A 17,890-nucleotide genomic window follows, 5' to 3' on the forward strand; every position below is an offset into this window, starting at 1 on the left:
GGCTTATTATTATTTTTGCAGCACTTTTCAAAATGTTTGCTATGTGAATGTGAATCTCTAAGATGGCGATACAGTATGCCATGTTTTCCACACTTACTTGATCAAATAATCCTTTTTCACGAAGAATAATTTGGAACTAGTGTCCCATAGGATATGTTTTGAAAAACTGATTTCTTGTAAGTTGGAAATTGGTCCTGGGAGTGATAGGGGTTGGGAGATGACCATAAATGAGAGCATTCATTGGAATAGTATAGAAAAATAATCCTAATAAAAGTGACTACTACTATTTATTAAGCATTTACTATGTGCCAGGTACTTTTCATATACATCTCATTGGATTTTCACAGCAGCTCATTGAAGCGGACCATCTCCCCACCATTTACACATAAGGAACATGAAGCTCAGAGGAGGGAAGTGGGGTGCCCATGCGAGATAGGCTAGGATTTGCAGGATCAGAGGTGACAAGAGGGATCAAGACAACTGGTGATTCCCGGCCAGGCATGGTGGCTCACACCTGTAATCCCAGCACTTTGGGAGACCCAGGGAGGAGGATCACTTGAGGCCAGGAATTTGAGACCAGCCTGGGCAACATAGTGAGACCTTGTCTCTACAAAAAATAAGCAAGATTAGCTGGGTGTGATAGTGCACACCTGTAGCCTCAGCTACTTGAGAGGCTGAGGTGGGAGGATCCTTAGAACCCGGGAGGTTCAGGCGGCACTGAACTGTGATGGCACCACCGCACTCCAGCCTGGCCAACAGAGCAGGACCTTGTCTATAAAAAAGAAAAGAAAAGAAAAGAAAGCCGGTGATTCCCACCCCTCCCATCCCTCTGAATTCATGGGGCTCAGGGGAGTCGGGGGGAGTGCTGTGTACACAGAGGAGACCAGTGTGTAAGTAATGGGGGGAGAGCGCCTGTTGCATTGGGTGAGTAGCCTGGGTTCTTGTCTCAACTAGAGACAGCACCAGGCTACGAGCAGGTATTTAGAAATGGGTGGGCATTCGGGGTTGTCACAATGACCAGGGATTGCTACTGGCCTTTAGTGGGCAAGGCCAGGATGCTGAATGTCTGTGCAGAGTGGGCCATGCCCCTCTAATGAAGAATTGCACCACCTGGAATAGGGTCCCAGTTAGAGGAGTGGAGGGCAAAAAAGGGGAGGAAAGTTGTTTAGGTTAAAGAGGGTTTAGGATAAAGCAGGGATTTACCCACAACCTCTGTGGTTACCAAGAACAGACTGGGAGGCAGCCGAAGGGATTCAGGTGGAGGTAGCAGGAAGCGGGAGAGAAGCCTGTCTCAGAGCAGCAGATGTGGTTTTAGGGATGCAGAAGCTTGAGGATGGGGACCAACAAAGGGGGCAAGTGCTGGAGGAGAGAAACTGGCGGAGCCACGGAAGCAGAAAAGGACAACTTGTTGAGCAGGAAGATCTGAAGGGAAAGGACCCGCGTCTTGAGACCTGAGTGGGCAGGCGGATTCCCAACCGATTACAGACAAACCCACAAAGGAAGCCTGTGGAGAGGGGGTAGTGGCGGAAGGGCTTTAATGAAAACAATTTTGCAGCCTTACTTATAGCATTCTCCAACCTTAAACTATAGCTATTCTGCACTTTAAATACAGCATTGGCTCCAGAGAAGACTCTTAAATCTTTATTTTTACTGATCCAATTGGCTGTTTTGAAAACCCACTCTGTGAACCCTGCAGAAGATAATTATCAAAATATGTTCCTTGAAGTGCCCAAAGAAAGACCTTTTATTCAATTCCTCGAATCTCTCCCCCTTGTTGACTCAGATGGAAGAATGCAGTCCCAGAAAGGCGAAAGAGGGAACCAAGGACACATCTGTGGGCACTAAAAGAAAGCCGGCATCGGTGACCACAGTTGAGTTAGCAGTTGGTTAACAGGTCCGGGCTGTTTTCTACCCGCAAAGGGAGAGCTAAACCAAGCTCAACCCCAGTGGAATCAGTGGCCGTGCTTAGCAATGTGCCAAGACATGCACCCTCCATCAAACTTGCTACGTGGCTCTGTGGGAGCAGAGGCTTAAAAAAAAAAAAATAAAATAAGGAATTTCTCCTCTTATGGCTGTCCTTCTTTCTGGAGTTTGAGATGGATATTGTGACCTAAGGGGTGACAGGAAGAGAAGCTCTTTCAAATCTCTAGTGGTTGCCACTATTTTATGGGTCTGGGCTTGCAGCCTTGGCCTTGGCCTTCCCAGGCTATTTAACTTTTTTTCTAAGCACCCTGCCTGTGATTCGGATAGTAATCGCTGCAATAAGATTGGGGACTGGCTGTGCCTTTCACTAGGAAATCCTTGGGGCTGGCTTCTTTGTGACAGGGACCAGGGCCCTCCCTCACAGCAGCTGTGGTCCCTTGGGGCCTTGGGAACAGGGCAGGCAGAAACTGGCTCACCGAGTCTCAGATGTTCATTCTTTCATGATTCCCATGCTGTCCCAAGTTTGTCCCCAGGGAGGAGTTTTCCTGTAGGTTTTTAGGTCCCAGCATCACCTTACCTTCTCCAGTGTCCTCTTCCAAGCCCACCCGCTCCTGCTAAAATAACCTCGCTCCTGGAGGATGAAGAAAGGAAGAGGAGAGAGAGAAAGAGAGAAGAGACAGAAGGCAACCAATGCTATTTCTGCCTTCCTACAAATGGAGCCTCTCTCCAGACACCTAGAGCCTATCATAACACGAAGATTTCATTACCCCTTCCAGACACCCAGCGTGCTTCACACTCAGGCACTCCTCCATTTGCAGCATGGCAAGAGTCCTCCATTTCTTTATACATGACACAGACAAGAACCAGTGCCTTACTTTAGAGAGTGATAGACATGTTACATACAGGTGGTATTGTAAGGCAATTAACTGGGACCACAATGGAAAAACATGAGCCCCGCAAACAAGAGCCCTTGGAGCTTTAGGAGGAGAGTATGATGTCCTTTGTTCTGTTCTGAGAAGGGGAGGAGAAGCAGAGCCAACATTTTGCTCCTACCCATTCCTCCACCAGCTCATTCTTTTGCAGTTCAAACATCAGCCCTTGGTCTATGAATTTCACCTTCATTGCTTTAAGCCTTGCACCCCAAATGCATCCGTTGTCTCCAGCACTCCCTAGTCATGGAGAATCCTAAGAATAAACCAGATTTCAACCCTATTTTAAGTCATCAATCTTCATTTTTTAAAGACACATGAGCTCCTGATTAAAACAGCAGAGGATAACAGTTAACTGAAAACATAGGCCTTTGCAGAGGGTCAGAAAACACATCTTTATGAAACATCCACTATGTGATCAACCCGGTGCTGAAAGCAGCTGAGGGGAGCTTTCCTGATTGCAGGGATGTAGCAACTGCTAGGAGTGTGACCTGTCAACTGATATCAGGCTTGTATGGAAAGGCCTTGTGCCAGTTCTGAGGCCTTTCTGAGATGGGCATGCGCAACTCTGCAGACACTCGAATGCGTGTTTGGATCCTGCCTCAGATTCTTGGATATTTAGGAGCCACTAACCAGCTTCCAGGCCACTTAACGTATCTGAGCCTTTGTAACATGATGGAGGTGAATTTGCAAATTCCCTTCCCACCCTCTCAGGCTGTGGTTCTCTATCCCTGAAACACCTTTGGAGAGCTGGTGCACCTAACACTAAGTCGGTTTGCCCTTGATGGCAGGAGAATAGGCGTAGAAGACGGAGAGGGGAAGGAAATTATTTTGCCATCTCTATTAACTCCGCTTGGCCTAGTTCAAGGAGGAACTACGGATGCCTGCCTAATCAGTCATCCTCTAATCAATCACTACTCTGGGGCCTCAGCCAGGGCTTTTTCATTCTTGATGTCTGTTTCTTCATCCATACATACTCTGATCAGAACAGTCTTGGTATAACGTGAACATAATGAGCTTGTGCTTGCAAAGGGCTCGGCTTATAAGAGCCTCACAAATGCTTTGGATTATGTTCTTATTAAGTGAACGAGGCTACAGTGGTGAGTTACTACAACATTCCAGACATAGATGAGTCAGGGGTCCCCATGGTCCGGGGCTTAGTGCTGGAAGACAGGAAATCCAAGGGATTAGAGAGAGAAGAACTCTTTGTGGATTGGGGAGGGCTGTGAGTTATGGAGCTGAGATGTCAATGGAGGGAAGATGGCCAAACATCCGTGGTCTCCTTCGTCTAGAGAGATCCAAGATCCCGGCTGGAAGCTGCCACTTCCCTTCCCATGGGTCACTTGGTGCAGTACTGGAACGTCTTGTTAGCAATTTCCACTGGCTAACAGTTGCTAATTTGGGGGGCTATCCACTGGGAAAGCTGGTTGTAACAAAGCTCTGTGTTTTTTGAGAGGGTGTTTGCTGAAGCCTGGTGTCAGCCTTGCTTGATTTAAGTCATCCCAGATTCCCTGCAAAGGCTATAAACAGTGAAGTGATGAAATTGGCCCTAGAGCCAGAACAGGGAGGAGGCCCAGTCACGGGGGAGGGCAGAGGAGCTCATCAAGGATGGGGAGAGATGAGGAACTGGGTCGAGGAGGCAGCTGTGCTCTAAGGGATGGAAGGAATACTACCCCACGGTAGCTCTGGGGCGGTGGTGAATACATCCCACAGCCCACAGCGTGGTTCTGACTGGGCTCTCTGGAGGTGAGAGGCCATGGCTCGTAGGGGGAGGTTTTGGTCAGACAGAAACAGAAGGTACCAAGGAATTCCCCTGCCTTGCCCCAGGCATTCATTTATGGGAAAGAGATCGTAATCCTGGTGACCGCCCAGGCCAGGCTTCCTTGTAAACTGTTGGCAGATTGATGACAGGACAGCTGCCCAAGGAGAGCTGAAAGTGATGCTTCTTAGGATATGCATGAAAAGGAACTTCTCATGCTTCCTTCCTTCTCCTGCTTTACCCTCCAAAGCGCTTGCCCGCACCCCCGCCGCCCCCACACATGCACGAGTGCCCCAGTAAGCAAATCTACCTGGAATCTCCTATTGTGGAGAGGAAAACCAGGCTTCAGGAAGCTTTGCCACTGCCCACCTCTGTGACTTGAGCCAGGCATTAAAAACCTCACACCACACATACACAGGTACACATACATGCACACTCATGGGCAAAAATGCACGTGCACACATGTGCAAGCACAGCATGCACGTATACTCACACATGCATCACACACACCCTCACACACGTGCCCACATACACAAAATTTACTTTCCTCACCTGTCAAATCAGGAGAAAATGTGCTCACTCTGTCTCTCGGGCTACTTGTAGGGATCAAATGGGGTAATAGATGTGAGAGCGCTTTCAAAGTCCTAAACCCCAGGTCTCCTTTGTCGCCCCAAATTAATTCAATCTCTGGGGGTGGAGCTCTGACTGACGTTGGTCCCTTGAAAGCTCCCCAAAGAGCTCCAAGGCAGGCGTAGAATGGCTGGAAAGCATAATACCAAATCCTTCGTTGGTTTATTTGAAATTGTGTTTGTTGAGCCTTTCTCTGTGCCAACCACTGTGCTTGGGGTGTTGGATAAAGCAGAGAACAAAACAGATGGTCTCTGCCCTTGGAGCTGAAGTGCTGGGGAAGAGAGCAACCGCATGTATAGGAGAGGTGCATTCTTCCACAGGAGAGCACAGAGCATGTGAGGTGTGGGCAACAGGGCCTTACACTAGTCTGGGAGCTCAAGAAAGTCTGCTGGGGAAGTGATGTTTAAGCCATGCATGAAGGCCAAGCAGAGGACATTCATGGCCGTGATGGTAGCATCTGTAATTTGGGGTCACCCTCAGTCCTCTCCCTACTGAGTCCATTCAGAGCTGCCCTTGCTTACCAACGGCGCCTTGCCGACTGCATCTCAGCTCCTATGTTGATCACAGTGGCTGTGGCATGGCATTTGGGCCTCAGGTGCTCACAGGTCTAGGATGTGACTCAAGATGCCCATCAGTCATGGTCAGGAGCCCCCAGGGCTCCGCAGCTCATTCATGTGCCACCCTCTTCTTGTCTACCCGCTGACCTTGCTGTTGCAGGAGCAAGATCTCTTAGCACTTTGTGGAACCTTTGCTCATTACCTCAAGGTGGTTGTAGGTATGATAGAAAAGATTTCCGAGTTCACATCGTGGCTTCACCACGTCTATTCTGTGGGCTGCTAAGCAACATTCTGAACTTCCCTGAACCTCAGTCTTTTTGTCCATAAATGTGATTCTCTGGACTGTAAAGTTTATAAGGTGTTGTGAAGATTGCCTTGAGGCAAAACCCAGCACTTTATTGCATTAAAAACAAAAAGGAAAAAAGCAAAACTTGAAGCTTCTACTTCTAGCATTACCAACTTAAAATATTCTCGGACTATAAAATGTAGGCATTAAATAAACTACAGACATTCTGCTAAGTGCATAGCTAAAGGTGAAAGAAGCAGGGAATCCTTAAGGACCCCAAAAAACAAGCAAATAAAGAGAGAAAGAGAAAGAGAGAGAGAGGGAAGAGAGAGAGAGAGAGAGACAGAGAGAAAGATAGGAGGGAGGGAGGGATAGAAAGAAAGTGAGGGAGAGGGAAGACAGAAGGAGGGAGGGAGAGAAAGAGAGTGAGAGGGAGGAGAGAGAAAAAGGAAGAGAGAGGAGGGAGGGAGGGAGAGAGAATGAAAGGAGGGAGAAAAGTAGGGAAGGAAGGAAAGAAGGAAAGAAAGGGAAGGAAAGGAAGGAAGAAAGGGAAGCAAAGAAGTAAGGAAAGGAGGGAGGAAAGTAAGGAGGGAAGGAAGGAAGGAAGGAAGGAAGGAAGGAAGGAAAGAAGGAAGGAAGGGAGGAAGGAAGGAAGGAAGGAAGGAAGGAAGGAAGGAAGGAAAAGGCCAGGTCTTACTTACAAGGAGTGGGAGGTGAAGGGTGTCTGGGGAACTAGAGGAATCTTCTGAGTGAGGGATACATCATTTAGGTCTTAGTTAGGGACCATATTGTCCCAGGGAATAAGCACCAAATCAGCCTCTGACAGGAGACCTGCTCCGCCCAAGGCCCCTTGACACTTGGTGGGTCCTGGGTGAGATTGTGTGAGGCAGGGATCTGTGCCCATCCTGTCTCCTCCTCCCTCTGACTGCCTCCTCCCTCTGGCCTCCTCCTCTTCACAGCCTTCCAGCTATACTGGAGGCAGAGTCTTGGTGGGGACTATGCTGGAGCCAGATTCAGCCTTGTCCTGGAGAAGAGGAATTCTGCTTCGGTGACCAAGTGTTGGGGAATAGAAGGACGCTAAGCCGTAGCAAGCAGCCAGCTCTTATTTCTCCTTACTCCACCTCCAGGGGTTTCAACAAGCTGTAGAGAGAGCAGGCGCTGGGCTGGCCCATGTGTCTTTCCCAGCGTTTGGGAAATGGGGAGCTCTCCTTATCCAGAGGGGCAGGACATCCCAGCTCCTCAGCCACCTGATTCCTACATCTACCCCCTTTTTGCAGCTTACATCAGGCCACCTGGAGCTCAGTGAGCTGGCTCAGGGGTAGAGGTGGGCACGGGATGTGGGGACTGGTAAATAAAAGGGGCTGCTGGAGAGGGCTGGGATGGCTCTGGATCTGACGGCACTGGTTCCGTTATAGTGAGGTCAGCCGGCGGCGACGGAGATGCCTTGTGCGTTACAGAAGAGGACCTGGTGGGTGATGACGAGGACATGCCGAGCTTCCCGTGCACCCAGAAGGGTAAGGACTCTGGGCTGCCCCTGATCTCCACTCCGGGCTGAGAGATCCCTGTCTCCATCCCCAAGCCAGTGAGAGACGTGTCTCTTTAGGTGGTTTCAAAAGCCTGGGTGTCCTTTCTGCACTGCTTCCTGGATGGTTAAAGGGCAGAGTTCATGGCCCTGGGCGTGCAGTACCAATGAAGTCAAAGGAGTTTAGAATTTTTTTTCTTAAAGACATGGTTTTGCTGTGTCGCCCAGGCTGGTTTGAGTGGTACAACCATAGATCACTGCAGCCTCAAATTCCTGGGCTCAAGTGTTCCTCCCATCTCAGCCTCCCAAATAGCTGTGACTATAGGCGCACGCCACCATGCCTGGATGAATTTTTTTATTTTTTGTAGATACAGCGGTCTTGCTATGTTGCCCAGACTGGTCTCAAACTCCTGGTCTCAAGTGATCCGCGTGTCTCAGCCTCCCAAATTGCTGGGTTTCCAGGTGTGAGCCACTGCGCTTGGCCTGAAATCAAAGCTTTGCACAAGTGCCACCTGTCTCCTGGGCTCTTCCTGAGACCCATCAGGGATGTCTGCCATCTCCCAGAGCTACATACTCTGTCCCTGGGGCCCATCTTCTAGCTAGCCCAGAGTTGTCTCCTTCATTGTGTCCCATGCTACCTGAACCGCTGTTTGGAGTGGGGCCCGTCAGTGCTTTGATGCAGGTTAGAGCAGTTGTTCTCAACCTTAGCTCTTCATTACAGTCACCCGTGGATGCATGAGACCAACCCTTGGAAATTCCTATTTGTTTGGCCTGGAGTGGGATCTGGGCATCAGGATTTTTAAGCATCCTAGTACTCAGAATGTGTGGCTACAGTTGAATTCACCTTAGGAATTTGCAGCTGGGCCATCACTGCATTCCCACTGGGTGATGGCCGCCTGCCTGCATATTCAGGAACATCTGGCTCGCTCCTTCCTCCATACCAGTTACTCCACTGGTGGACTGTGACTATTTGTTTGGTTTCCAGTAGAACTTCTGGTTCCCCGAAAAGTTTGGGGACTGGTAACCAACATTCTGGTTTGCCAGAGACTGAGGGGATTCCCAGGGTTTGGGGCTTTCCATTTTCTTTTTTCTTTTTTAAAATAGAGATGGGATCTTGCTATGTTGCCCAGGCTGGCCTCAAACTCCTGGGCTCAAGTGATCCCCCTGTCTCAGCCTCCTAAAGTGCTGGGATTACAGGCATGAGCCATTGCACCCTGAAGACTCAGTTTTAAAACCTAGACAATCTTAGCAAACCAGGATGATTTGCACCATGCTGAGGAGCTCCCGCGACAGGAGACTTTCAGTGCTAAAACCCAGAAGGTCCTGGGCAAGCCCAGACAAGTTGGTCACTCAGTGGGGTCTCAGGCTGGCTGCTCATCTTGTGGGTCATCAGTAGGACCAATGGAGAGGGAAGAGGTGTTGCCCCTCCCCATGGGCCAAATGAAGTTGCCATGGAGAGAGGATGATGGTAGTAATGGGAGCTGTTCTTTGAAGTCCTGACTCCGTCTCCTGCATTCCAGAAAGCGCCAGCACCTAGAGAAAGGTGGTAGGACAGGTAGAGAATGAGGGTCGAGAACAGCTCCCCTTCTGAGCCTGGTTTAAATGTGATGAGACAGGCCAGAGCAGGAATATGGAACTGACCCTTCAGCTCCGGCCTGGGCCACTGGCCTAAGCCATTGTCTCCTTGTATGCCCTACAGGTCGGCCAGGGCCCCGCTGCAGCCGCTGCCAGAAGAACCTGTCTTTGCACACATCAGTGAGGATTCTTTACCTCTTCCTGGCCCTGCTCCTGGTGGCTGTGGCTGTGTTGGCCTCTCTGGGTGAGTCCAGGGCTTGCCCACCCCGGGCTGTAGTGGGGTGTCTGGTCAGGGATCCGGCACCAAAAGCTCCCCTGCAAAGACAGACACTTGATATCTGTATCCCAGGGCCCAGAGCCAGCATCTTCCTGGCTAGGGGATCTCTATGCCTAATCCAAACTGCAGACACTGACAACTGATGAGCTCTGTGGCCTTGAGGAAGGCACCCGCCTCCGGGGACCCCTGCTGTCCCCTTGGTGTAATGAGATGATACAACCGGGTCAGTGCTTCTCAGTTTCAGCTCCACGTTACAGCCACCTTGGAGCTTTAAAGAATATCGATGTAGGCCGGGCGCGGTGGCTCACGCCTGTAATCCCAGCACTCTGGAAGGCCGAGACGGGCGGATCACGAGGTCAGGAGATCGAGACCATCCTGGCTAACACAGTGAAACCCCGTCTCTACTAAAAAATACAAAAAACTAGCCGGGCGAGGGGGTGGGCGCCTGTAGTCCCAGCTACGCTGGAGGCTGAGGCAGGAGAATGGGGTAAACCCGGGAGGCGGAGCTTGCAATGAGCTGAGATCTGGCCACTGCACTCCAGCCCGGGCGACAGAGTGAGACTCCGTCTCAAAAAAAAAAAAAAAAAAAAAGGAATATCGATGTCTGGGCCCCACCCCAATCGTGGAATTAATTCGGTATCTTTCAACTCTCCTGATGGTTCCGTTGTTCACCCAGGATTGAGATCACTGGATTGAGTGACTTCTAAGCCCCCTTCCATGGTCTGTGTGAGTGTTTCTCAAAGAGGCTGGATGCCTACCTGCAGCAATTTCACCTCCAGTATTTGTTAAAATGCAAATTCCTGGGTCTCCCTCAGCCAGACCTGCTGAGACCAAGGAATCTGGGGGGTCCTGCAGGTAAGACCCGGGGATCTGAGGTTTGATTCTTCTCATACACATTAGGGTTTGTAGTAGTTGACCTAGGTCACAGCACACAGCCAGAGGTAGGTCACTTCTGCCTTCCAGATGCTGACAGATTGTGGTAAACTGGTTACAACAAATTTGGTGTTTGTAATCCCATTTCACTAAGAGTGCTAGAAGTGCAATCCCATTCCACACTTAGCTTCAAACTTTGAAAATCCAGGCTCTAGTAGGTTTGTTTGTTCCAATCTACTAGATTTTAGAAACAAGGCCGGGAGTAGGGAGAGGCAGTCGAGGCTCCGAGGGGGCGCCCGCTGCTCTCATGCAGACCCTGAGCCTGAGCACATCCCTAAGGAGAGGCGCCTCGTCCTGGCCCTGGCTGGAGATATTCAGTTACCAGCCTTCTTAGCTTGAAGGCAAGAGGCCAGCATACTAATGATTTGAATAGACACAAGTCGTCTTCCAGTAATCCAAAGGCATTAATTAATCCAACACAAGCCGAGCACCTGCTCTGTGCCAGGCACTGGGAACACTGAGTTGCGTCAATTACATTTCACCATCAAGAGGCGTGGTTCTTCCCTCTTGTCAGGGGATATTGGAATCCCTTGGAAAGCATTTAAAAATACTAGTGCCAGGGTACCCCCCCTCCCCTCACTCCAGATGAATTAAATCAAAATCTCTGGGTAGGACCCAGGCCTTAGTCATTTATAAATCCCCTCGAGGGTTCCAATGTACAGCTAGATTCAAGGACCAAGGGTTTCAGAACTTCCCAATCCCCTCACCACCTGTCTCTGCTAAATCAATTCGCAGGGTTTGGCCTTTCATAAAGTGGCCAAAATCCCAGGCCAGAGGAGGGAAGGAGCCACGGTCTGCCTATCAGAGGCCGCAAACTTGCTGTCAGAGAACTTGTCAAGATTTCTGGCCACCCCTTTTAGGGCCTCAGCTCACAGCACCCAAGGGACCTGGAGCCATTATCAAAGCTCCAAGAACCATAGGATCAGGCCCAGAGAAGAGCGTAGGCACTAAAGAGTTCCCGAGAGGACGACAGAATGTGAGACACTGTTACATGCATAACGTCCATGAGTCAGCCTGGCAGGCCGGAGCGGGAGGCTGGCCCTACTCCTCGAGGAAGGGAACAGTCCTGGGGAGGGGACAGGATTTGCCCCAAGATCCAGAGTGACTGGACAGAGGATCAGAAGAACCGGGGTGAGGAGTGCGTGTTTGTGAACCATGGGAGAACTTTGGGTTTCCTTTTTTGTTTTTGCCTCCAGCTTGAGTATCCCAAGTCCCTAGATCAGTGTTGGCACCATCCTGGCCTAAATGGCAGGTGCCCAATAATATCTGTTGAAAGAATGACTATAGATGGGTAAAGCATGTGTGTGTGTGTGTGTATGGTGTGTGTGTGAGTGTGTGAATAGACTGGTCAATGCTTTACAACCAGGATTGTGATCAAAGTCCAGAGGGTTGGGAAAATCAGTCAGCAGACATTATAAACCAACTCTGTTCATTTTAATCAAGTATTTTTTTTTTAAATCAAGAGCATACAGGGGGCCAAGAACTATATTCTATACTAGGCAGTATACTGCTTAGTAAAACACAGACCCTGCCTTCATGGAGTTTATAATCTAGAGCTGATTATGGCCATATTTTTCTGTAAAAGGCTATATAGTAAATATTTTAGGCTTTTCAGGTTACATACGATCTTTGTCACAACCAGACTCATTGCAGAGCAAAAGCAGCCACAAGCAGTCTAAATGAATAGGGGTGGCAACTCCTGTAAATCAGGCATTGGGCTGGATTTCACCTGCAGGCCGTAATTTGCCATCCCCTGGTTTAGATCACTGATCTCTAAACTTTCTTGACCGTGCATCCCATCTGTAAAAAATTCATTTGAAATGCATCCAAAAATTTACATGGATTGATGAATGGGTGAAAGAGATGGATGAATATAAAATAAATACAGAAACATGCTACTTGTAGAATCTAGGTGATAGGCACATAGGTCTTCACTGTACAAGTCCTTCTATTGTTTGAGAAATTTTTAAATTAAATGTTGGAAAAGAAAAATTTGATAGAGTCACACCTCCAAAATATACCTATTTATTTATAAGTGATACATAAGTACTATTTGCCATATTGTCTGCATTATAATTTTATAAGGATGAAGAAAAATCATGTCTAGAAAGTAAGTAAAATGGCTTACAAAGAAATTTATAATTATTAAGCGTGAAATGCACAATGAAGAAATAAGCAAGGCCAGGTGCAGTGGCTCATGTCTGTAACCCCAGCACCTTGGGAGGCCAAGGTGGGAGGATCACTTGAGCTCAGGATTTCGAGGCCAGCCTGAGCAACACAGTGAGACCCCACTCATTTCAATTTAAAAAAAATTGAAAATTGACTGGGCATGGTGGCATATGCCGGTAGTCCCGACCACTTAGGACTGGGCTGGGATGATCACTTGAGCCCAGGAGATTGAGGCTGCAGTGAGCCCTTTTCACACCACTGCACTCCAGCCTGGGTGACAGAGCAAGACTCCATCTCAGAAAAAAAAAAAAGAAAAAAGAAATGAACAGGTGAATGAATTACACGGAGTGGAGTGAGCCTTGGCTGTTGGCTTGGAAGTAGACTTAATGAAGCATAGGAATAGGAATCAAAGTCACCCAATCTCTCTGTATCTTTGTTCATCTATGCATGAAATCTTAATTGTAGGGAGGCTCAAATGGAATAATAACTATTGTAAACTGTAAAGTGCTTGTCTCATGTAACAGCATGTGCTTATTCCCAAACTCTCTCAACGTGTCACTGTTACTAATTAAGTAAATCTCCTGACAGCTCTGAGATGTACAGTATTAACTGGAACCTGGAGATTCCAAATAATTTGAAAGCATAGAATTTTGGTGCTGATGAGAGCCTCAGCGTCATCAAGCTCCACATTTTTGTTTTACGTGTGATTGAACTGAGCTCAGGAAAGGGTAACTGACTTGACCAAAGTCACCCGACAAATTGTGATGTAAACTAGGACTAGAAGCTGTGTTACCCAGTGCCCTTGGTGGTGCTAATTCTTTCCCCTTGTACTTGATCTGAAGAGGATCTGTGGGAAACAACTTGCTGAACCTCAGAACAACCCATGCCCTTCCTCACTACCAGGCCCATTCAGGCACCCACTGGAAAAAGCCAGGCGTCCTGCTACTGCCAAGATGTGCTCTAACCACTGGCCAACATGGCCCCCTTAGTAGAGTGCAAGGCTGCCCGTGGGCTATAAATTGGTATAACCTTTTCTGGGCAGCAGTTTGGCAGCTTGTATTAAGGACTTCAAAAATGTTAATACCCTTGGGTCCCATAATTCTACTTTAAGCAATTTATCCCAAGAGAATTATCATATACACACAACCATCATATATAAGGATTATTTCTAGAATTAAGCGTTACTTATATTTATATATCAAGTTTTATTTATGAGCTCAGAAGAGGAGGTACTTTAAGTGTCCCCAACAGTAGGGGATTCATACATAATTGCTGTATTATTTATATAGAGTGCCATGCAGATACCAAAAGTAATGATGTTAAAGTGATTTAACCCTGGATGGAAAAATATCCGTGACATGATACCGATAAAGCAACATCAAAGAAAGCAGATGAGATGTTCAGAGCATCCCAGTTTTGCTTTTGTTGCCTAAGAAAGTACAACAGTCCCTGCTTATCTGCAGTTTCAGTTACCCAAGGTCAATCGGCCACATCACGGCTTGATGATCCCCCTTCTGACATACAGTCAAGGTCAGTAGTAGCCCAACACTAAGTCACGATGCCTATGTCATTCACCTCACTGCATCTCTTCACATAGGCATGGTGTCATCTCATGTCAGCACAAGAACAAAGGTGAGTACGGTACAATAAGATATTCTCAGAGACACAGAGACCATATTTACATAACTTTTATTATAGCATATTGTTCTAATAGTTCTATTTTATTATTAGCTGTTGTTAATCTCTTATTAGGCCTAATATATAAATTAAACTTTATCTGAGGTATGTATGTATAGGAAAACACATAGTATATATAGGGTTCCATACTCTGAGGTTTCGGGCATCCACTGGGAGTCTTGGAATGTATCCCCTGCAGGTAAGGGGAGAACACTGCATATATCTGTGTAGCTGAAGAATGGTTATCAATGTAAACAAAACTAGAAGAAATACATGAAGACACTGATGGTAGCAATCTTTGGGTGGTAGGAATAAGAATAATTTTTAAAAAAATATTTTTCTGAATTTCCCCTGTTCCATTCTATGATCAGGTCCTATTTCTAAAATGTGGGGTGTGGGGTGAGTGATTATGTTTCTACAGGGCCTTGTGGCAAACTCTGGCCATAAGAAGTATCTTCCCTAACCACCATGAAGAAGCCTGAGAGGAGAAGGGTGAAAGGTTTTGGTTGCAGAGGGGCTGATAAACATGCCTTCTCAAGGAATGACTGCTGTTTCTCTGAGCTTAGACCCTGCCCTAGCTTCTCATCTGTTTTCCCTACAGTTTTTAGAAAAGTGGACTCTCTCTCCGAAGACATCTCCTTGACCCAGTCTATTTATGACAAGAAACTTGTGTTAATGCAGAAAAATCTCCAGGGCCTGGGTAAGTAGATGGACTGATGACTGTGATGCAGTGATCATCAAGGTAGGGCAAGGGTACCCTCCCCATACCACAGTGCCCCAGCACCAAGCAACCTTCATCAGCCTTCTAGGCACAGAGGACATCCCCGGCTCCCTGCTCCCTCCCTAGCTGGTTCTCCATCCCCTGGATGTATTTTTAGTAGAAACGGGGTTTCACCATGTTAGCCAGGATGGTCTCGATCTCCTGACCTCGTGATCTGCCCTCCTTGGCCTCCCAAAGTGCTGGGATTAGAGGTGTGAGCCACCACGCCCAGGGTCTACATATATTCAATCTTGCTCCCACTTGTAAGTGAGAGCATGTGGTCTTTGGTTTTCTGTTCTTCCATTAATTTGCTTAGGTCATGCCACACTTCTTGATGTAGTTTATCTCCTGCTTTAATCTGAAACAATCTAAGAGAGAATGAGACAGAAGGAGCAATGATAGAAGGGTTTACAGGGGTATTCTTTTCTGACTCAAATAGAAGATTCTGGTCTGGCACCAATATACGTGGCTATTTGCCAAGCCACTTCTCTGTGCCTCATTCCTCTTGAGTCACAAGTCAAAAATCCCTGTGCCACCTTCTCTGCAAATTTATTATTGTAAGAGGATTGAATAAGATAACAGATATACAAATATTGGGAGAAATTTTTAAATCAAGTTTAAATGGGAAGTTCCTGGTCACCTAAGAAAAATGAAGAAGATATGTTCTTGAGAATTTGGTGGTGAGAAGGAGAAAATGTCCTAAATGCTACATTTCAGATCAGAGTCAAGATAGTTGGTAAACATGAGATTCCATAGAGGTGGCAAGGCTTTTCCAAGAAGGGATTCATAACAGGACTTCAGGAAGGAAGCAGGTTTGGGAAGCTACTTACCAATTCCTTATGCTCTGAAATATTTAATTTAAAGAGGAAGCGTCGTACCATGGCCCTTCAGCAACTCAAACTATTGTCCCTTTCCCCTAAAGATCCGAAAGCCCTGAACAACTGCTCTTTCTGCCATGAAGCTGGGCAGCTGGGGCCAGAGATCCGAAAACTGCAGGAGGAGCTGGAGGGAATTCAGAAGCTGCTTCTGGCTCAGGAGGTGCAGCTGGACCAGACCTTGCAGGCCCAGGAGGTGCTCTCCACCACCAGCAGGCAGATCTCCCAGGAGATGGGCAGTTGCTCCTTCTCCATCCACCAGGTTAACCAGTCTCTGGGGCTCTTCCTGGCCCAGGTGAGAGGCTGGCAGGCCACCACAGCTGGCCTGGACCTCTCTCTGAAGGACCTCACCCAGGAGTGCTACGATGTCAAGGCTGCAATGCACCAGATCAACTTCACCGTGGGGCAGACTTCCGAGTGGATCCATGGGATCCAGCGGAAGACGGATGAGGAGACCCTGACCCTCCAGAAGATTGTCACCGACTGGCAGAACTACACCCGGCTCTTTAGTGGCCTGCGTACCACCTCCACCAAGACCGGAGAGGCAGTCAAGAACATCCAGGCCACCCTGGGGGCCTCCTCACAGCGCATCAGCCAGAACTCTGAGAGCATGCATGACCTGGTACTCCAGGTCATGGGCTTGCAGCTGCAGCTGGATAACATCTCATCCTTCCTGGATGACCATGAGGAGAACATGCATGATCTTCAGTACCACACCCACTACGCCCAGAACCGCACCGTGGAGAGGTTTGAGTCTCTGGAAGGACGCATGGCTTCTCACGAGATTGAAATTGGCACCATCTTCACCAACATCAATGCCACTGACAGCCACGTGCACAGCATGCTCAAGTACCTGGATGACGTGCGGCTCTCCTGCACGCTGGGCTTCCACACCCATGCCGAGGAGCTCTACTACCTGAACAAGTCTGTCTCCATCATGCTGGGCACCACAGATCTGCTCCGGGAGCGCTTCAGCCTGCTCAGTGCCCGGCTGGACCTCAACGTCCGGAACCTCTCCATGATCGTGGAGGAGATGAAGGCGGTGGACACGCAGCATGGAGAAATCCTTCGCAACGTCACCATCCTACGAGGTAAGAGCTGGGTCCAGGTAGGGCTGCTACAAAGCTTCCACTGAGGCTTGGTGATCTTGCTGGACACAGAAGTACCTGGTTTTAGGCAAAGTACTAGTGGGATAACACAATCCAATAGCAAATGCCTTAGAGCAATAGGCAGCTTTAAGAAATGTCCTTGCATTAGCCAGGCATGGTGGTGTGTACCTATACTCCTAGCTGCTTGGGAAGCTGAGGCAGAAGGATCACTTGAGCCCAGGAGGTCGAGGCTACAGTGAGCTATGATTGCACCACTGCAGCCTGGGAGACAGAGTGAGTCCTCGTCTGAAAAAAAAAAAAAAAAAAGAGAAAAGAAAAAAAAGGAAAAGAACATCCTTGCGAACCTCTTTTGTAAAGGTATTATGGCTTCTAACTTTGCCTATTACACAAATCTGGACTTTTATATTTAGATTTGTTTAACCATGTCCTAATAGAGAAACAAGCAGATCTTGTGTTTTCAAAACTGTCTCCTCTTTTTTTCTCCCTTCCCTCCCCCCCAATTAATGCTCCCAACCACCCAACCCTCTGCCCGGGAGACTGTCACTCTGACACACTCTTCTACTGTCATCCACCTCATGTCTTCCGTATTTATCAAGGTTCTCCAGAGAAACAGAATCAATACTGTATGAGAGAGAAAGAGAGAGAGACAGAGAGATCCACAGAAACAGATTCAATAGTGTATGAGAGAGAGAGAGAGAGAGATCCACAGAAACAGAATCAATAGTGTAGGGAGAGAGGGAGAGATAGACCCAGAGAAACAGAATCAATAGTGTATAGAGATGATAGATAGATAGATAGATCCAGAGAAAAGAATCAATAGTGTATAGAGATAGATAGATAGATAGATCCAGGGAAACAGAATCAATAGTGTATAGATAGATGGATAGATATATAGATTGATTGATTGAT

General features: G+C 47.9%; 1 protein-coding gene across 1 annotated transcript in view; it reads left to right on the top strand.

Annotated features, from left to right (window-relative positions):
* The first annotated feature begins 7,497 nt into the window (after positions 1-7,497).
* SCARA3 (scavenger receptor class A, member 3) overlaps positions 7,498-17,890 on the top strand; it is a 22,695-nt gene continuing 12,302 nt past the window's right edge. Inside the window, exons 1-4 of the mRNA XM_011983875.1 lie at positions 7,498-7,598; positions 9,306-9,425; positions 14,839-14,937; positions 15,920-16,963. Coding sequence (XP_011839265.1) covers positions 7,571-7,598; positions 9,306-9,425; positions 14,839-14,937; positions 15,920-16,963 — 1,291 coding nt within the window. The 5' untranslated portion in view covers positions 7,498-7,570. The remainder of the gene's footprint in view (positions 7,599-9,305; positions 9,426-14,838; positions 14,938-15,919; positions 16,964-17,890) is intronic.

The sequence above is a fragment of the Mandrillus leucophaeus genome, unplaced genomic scaffold (genome assembly GCF_000951045.1).
Source record: "Mandrillus leucophaeus isolate KB7577 unplaced genomic scaffold, Mleu.le_1.0 Scaffold256, whole genome shotgun sequence".
In the NCBI taxonomy this organism is placed as follows: Eukaryota; Metazoa; Chordata; class Mammalia; order Primates; family Cercopithecidae; genus Mandrillus; species Mandrillus leucophaeus.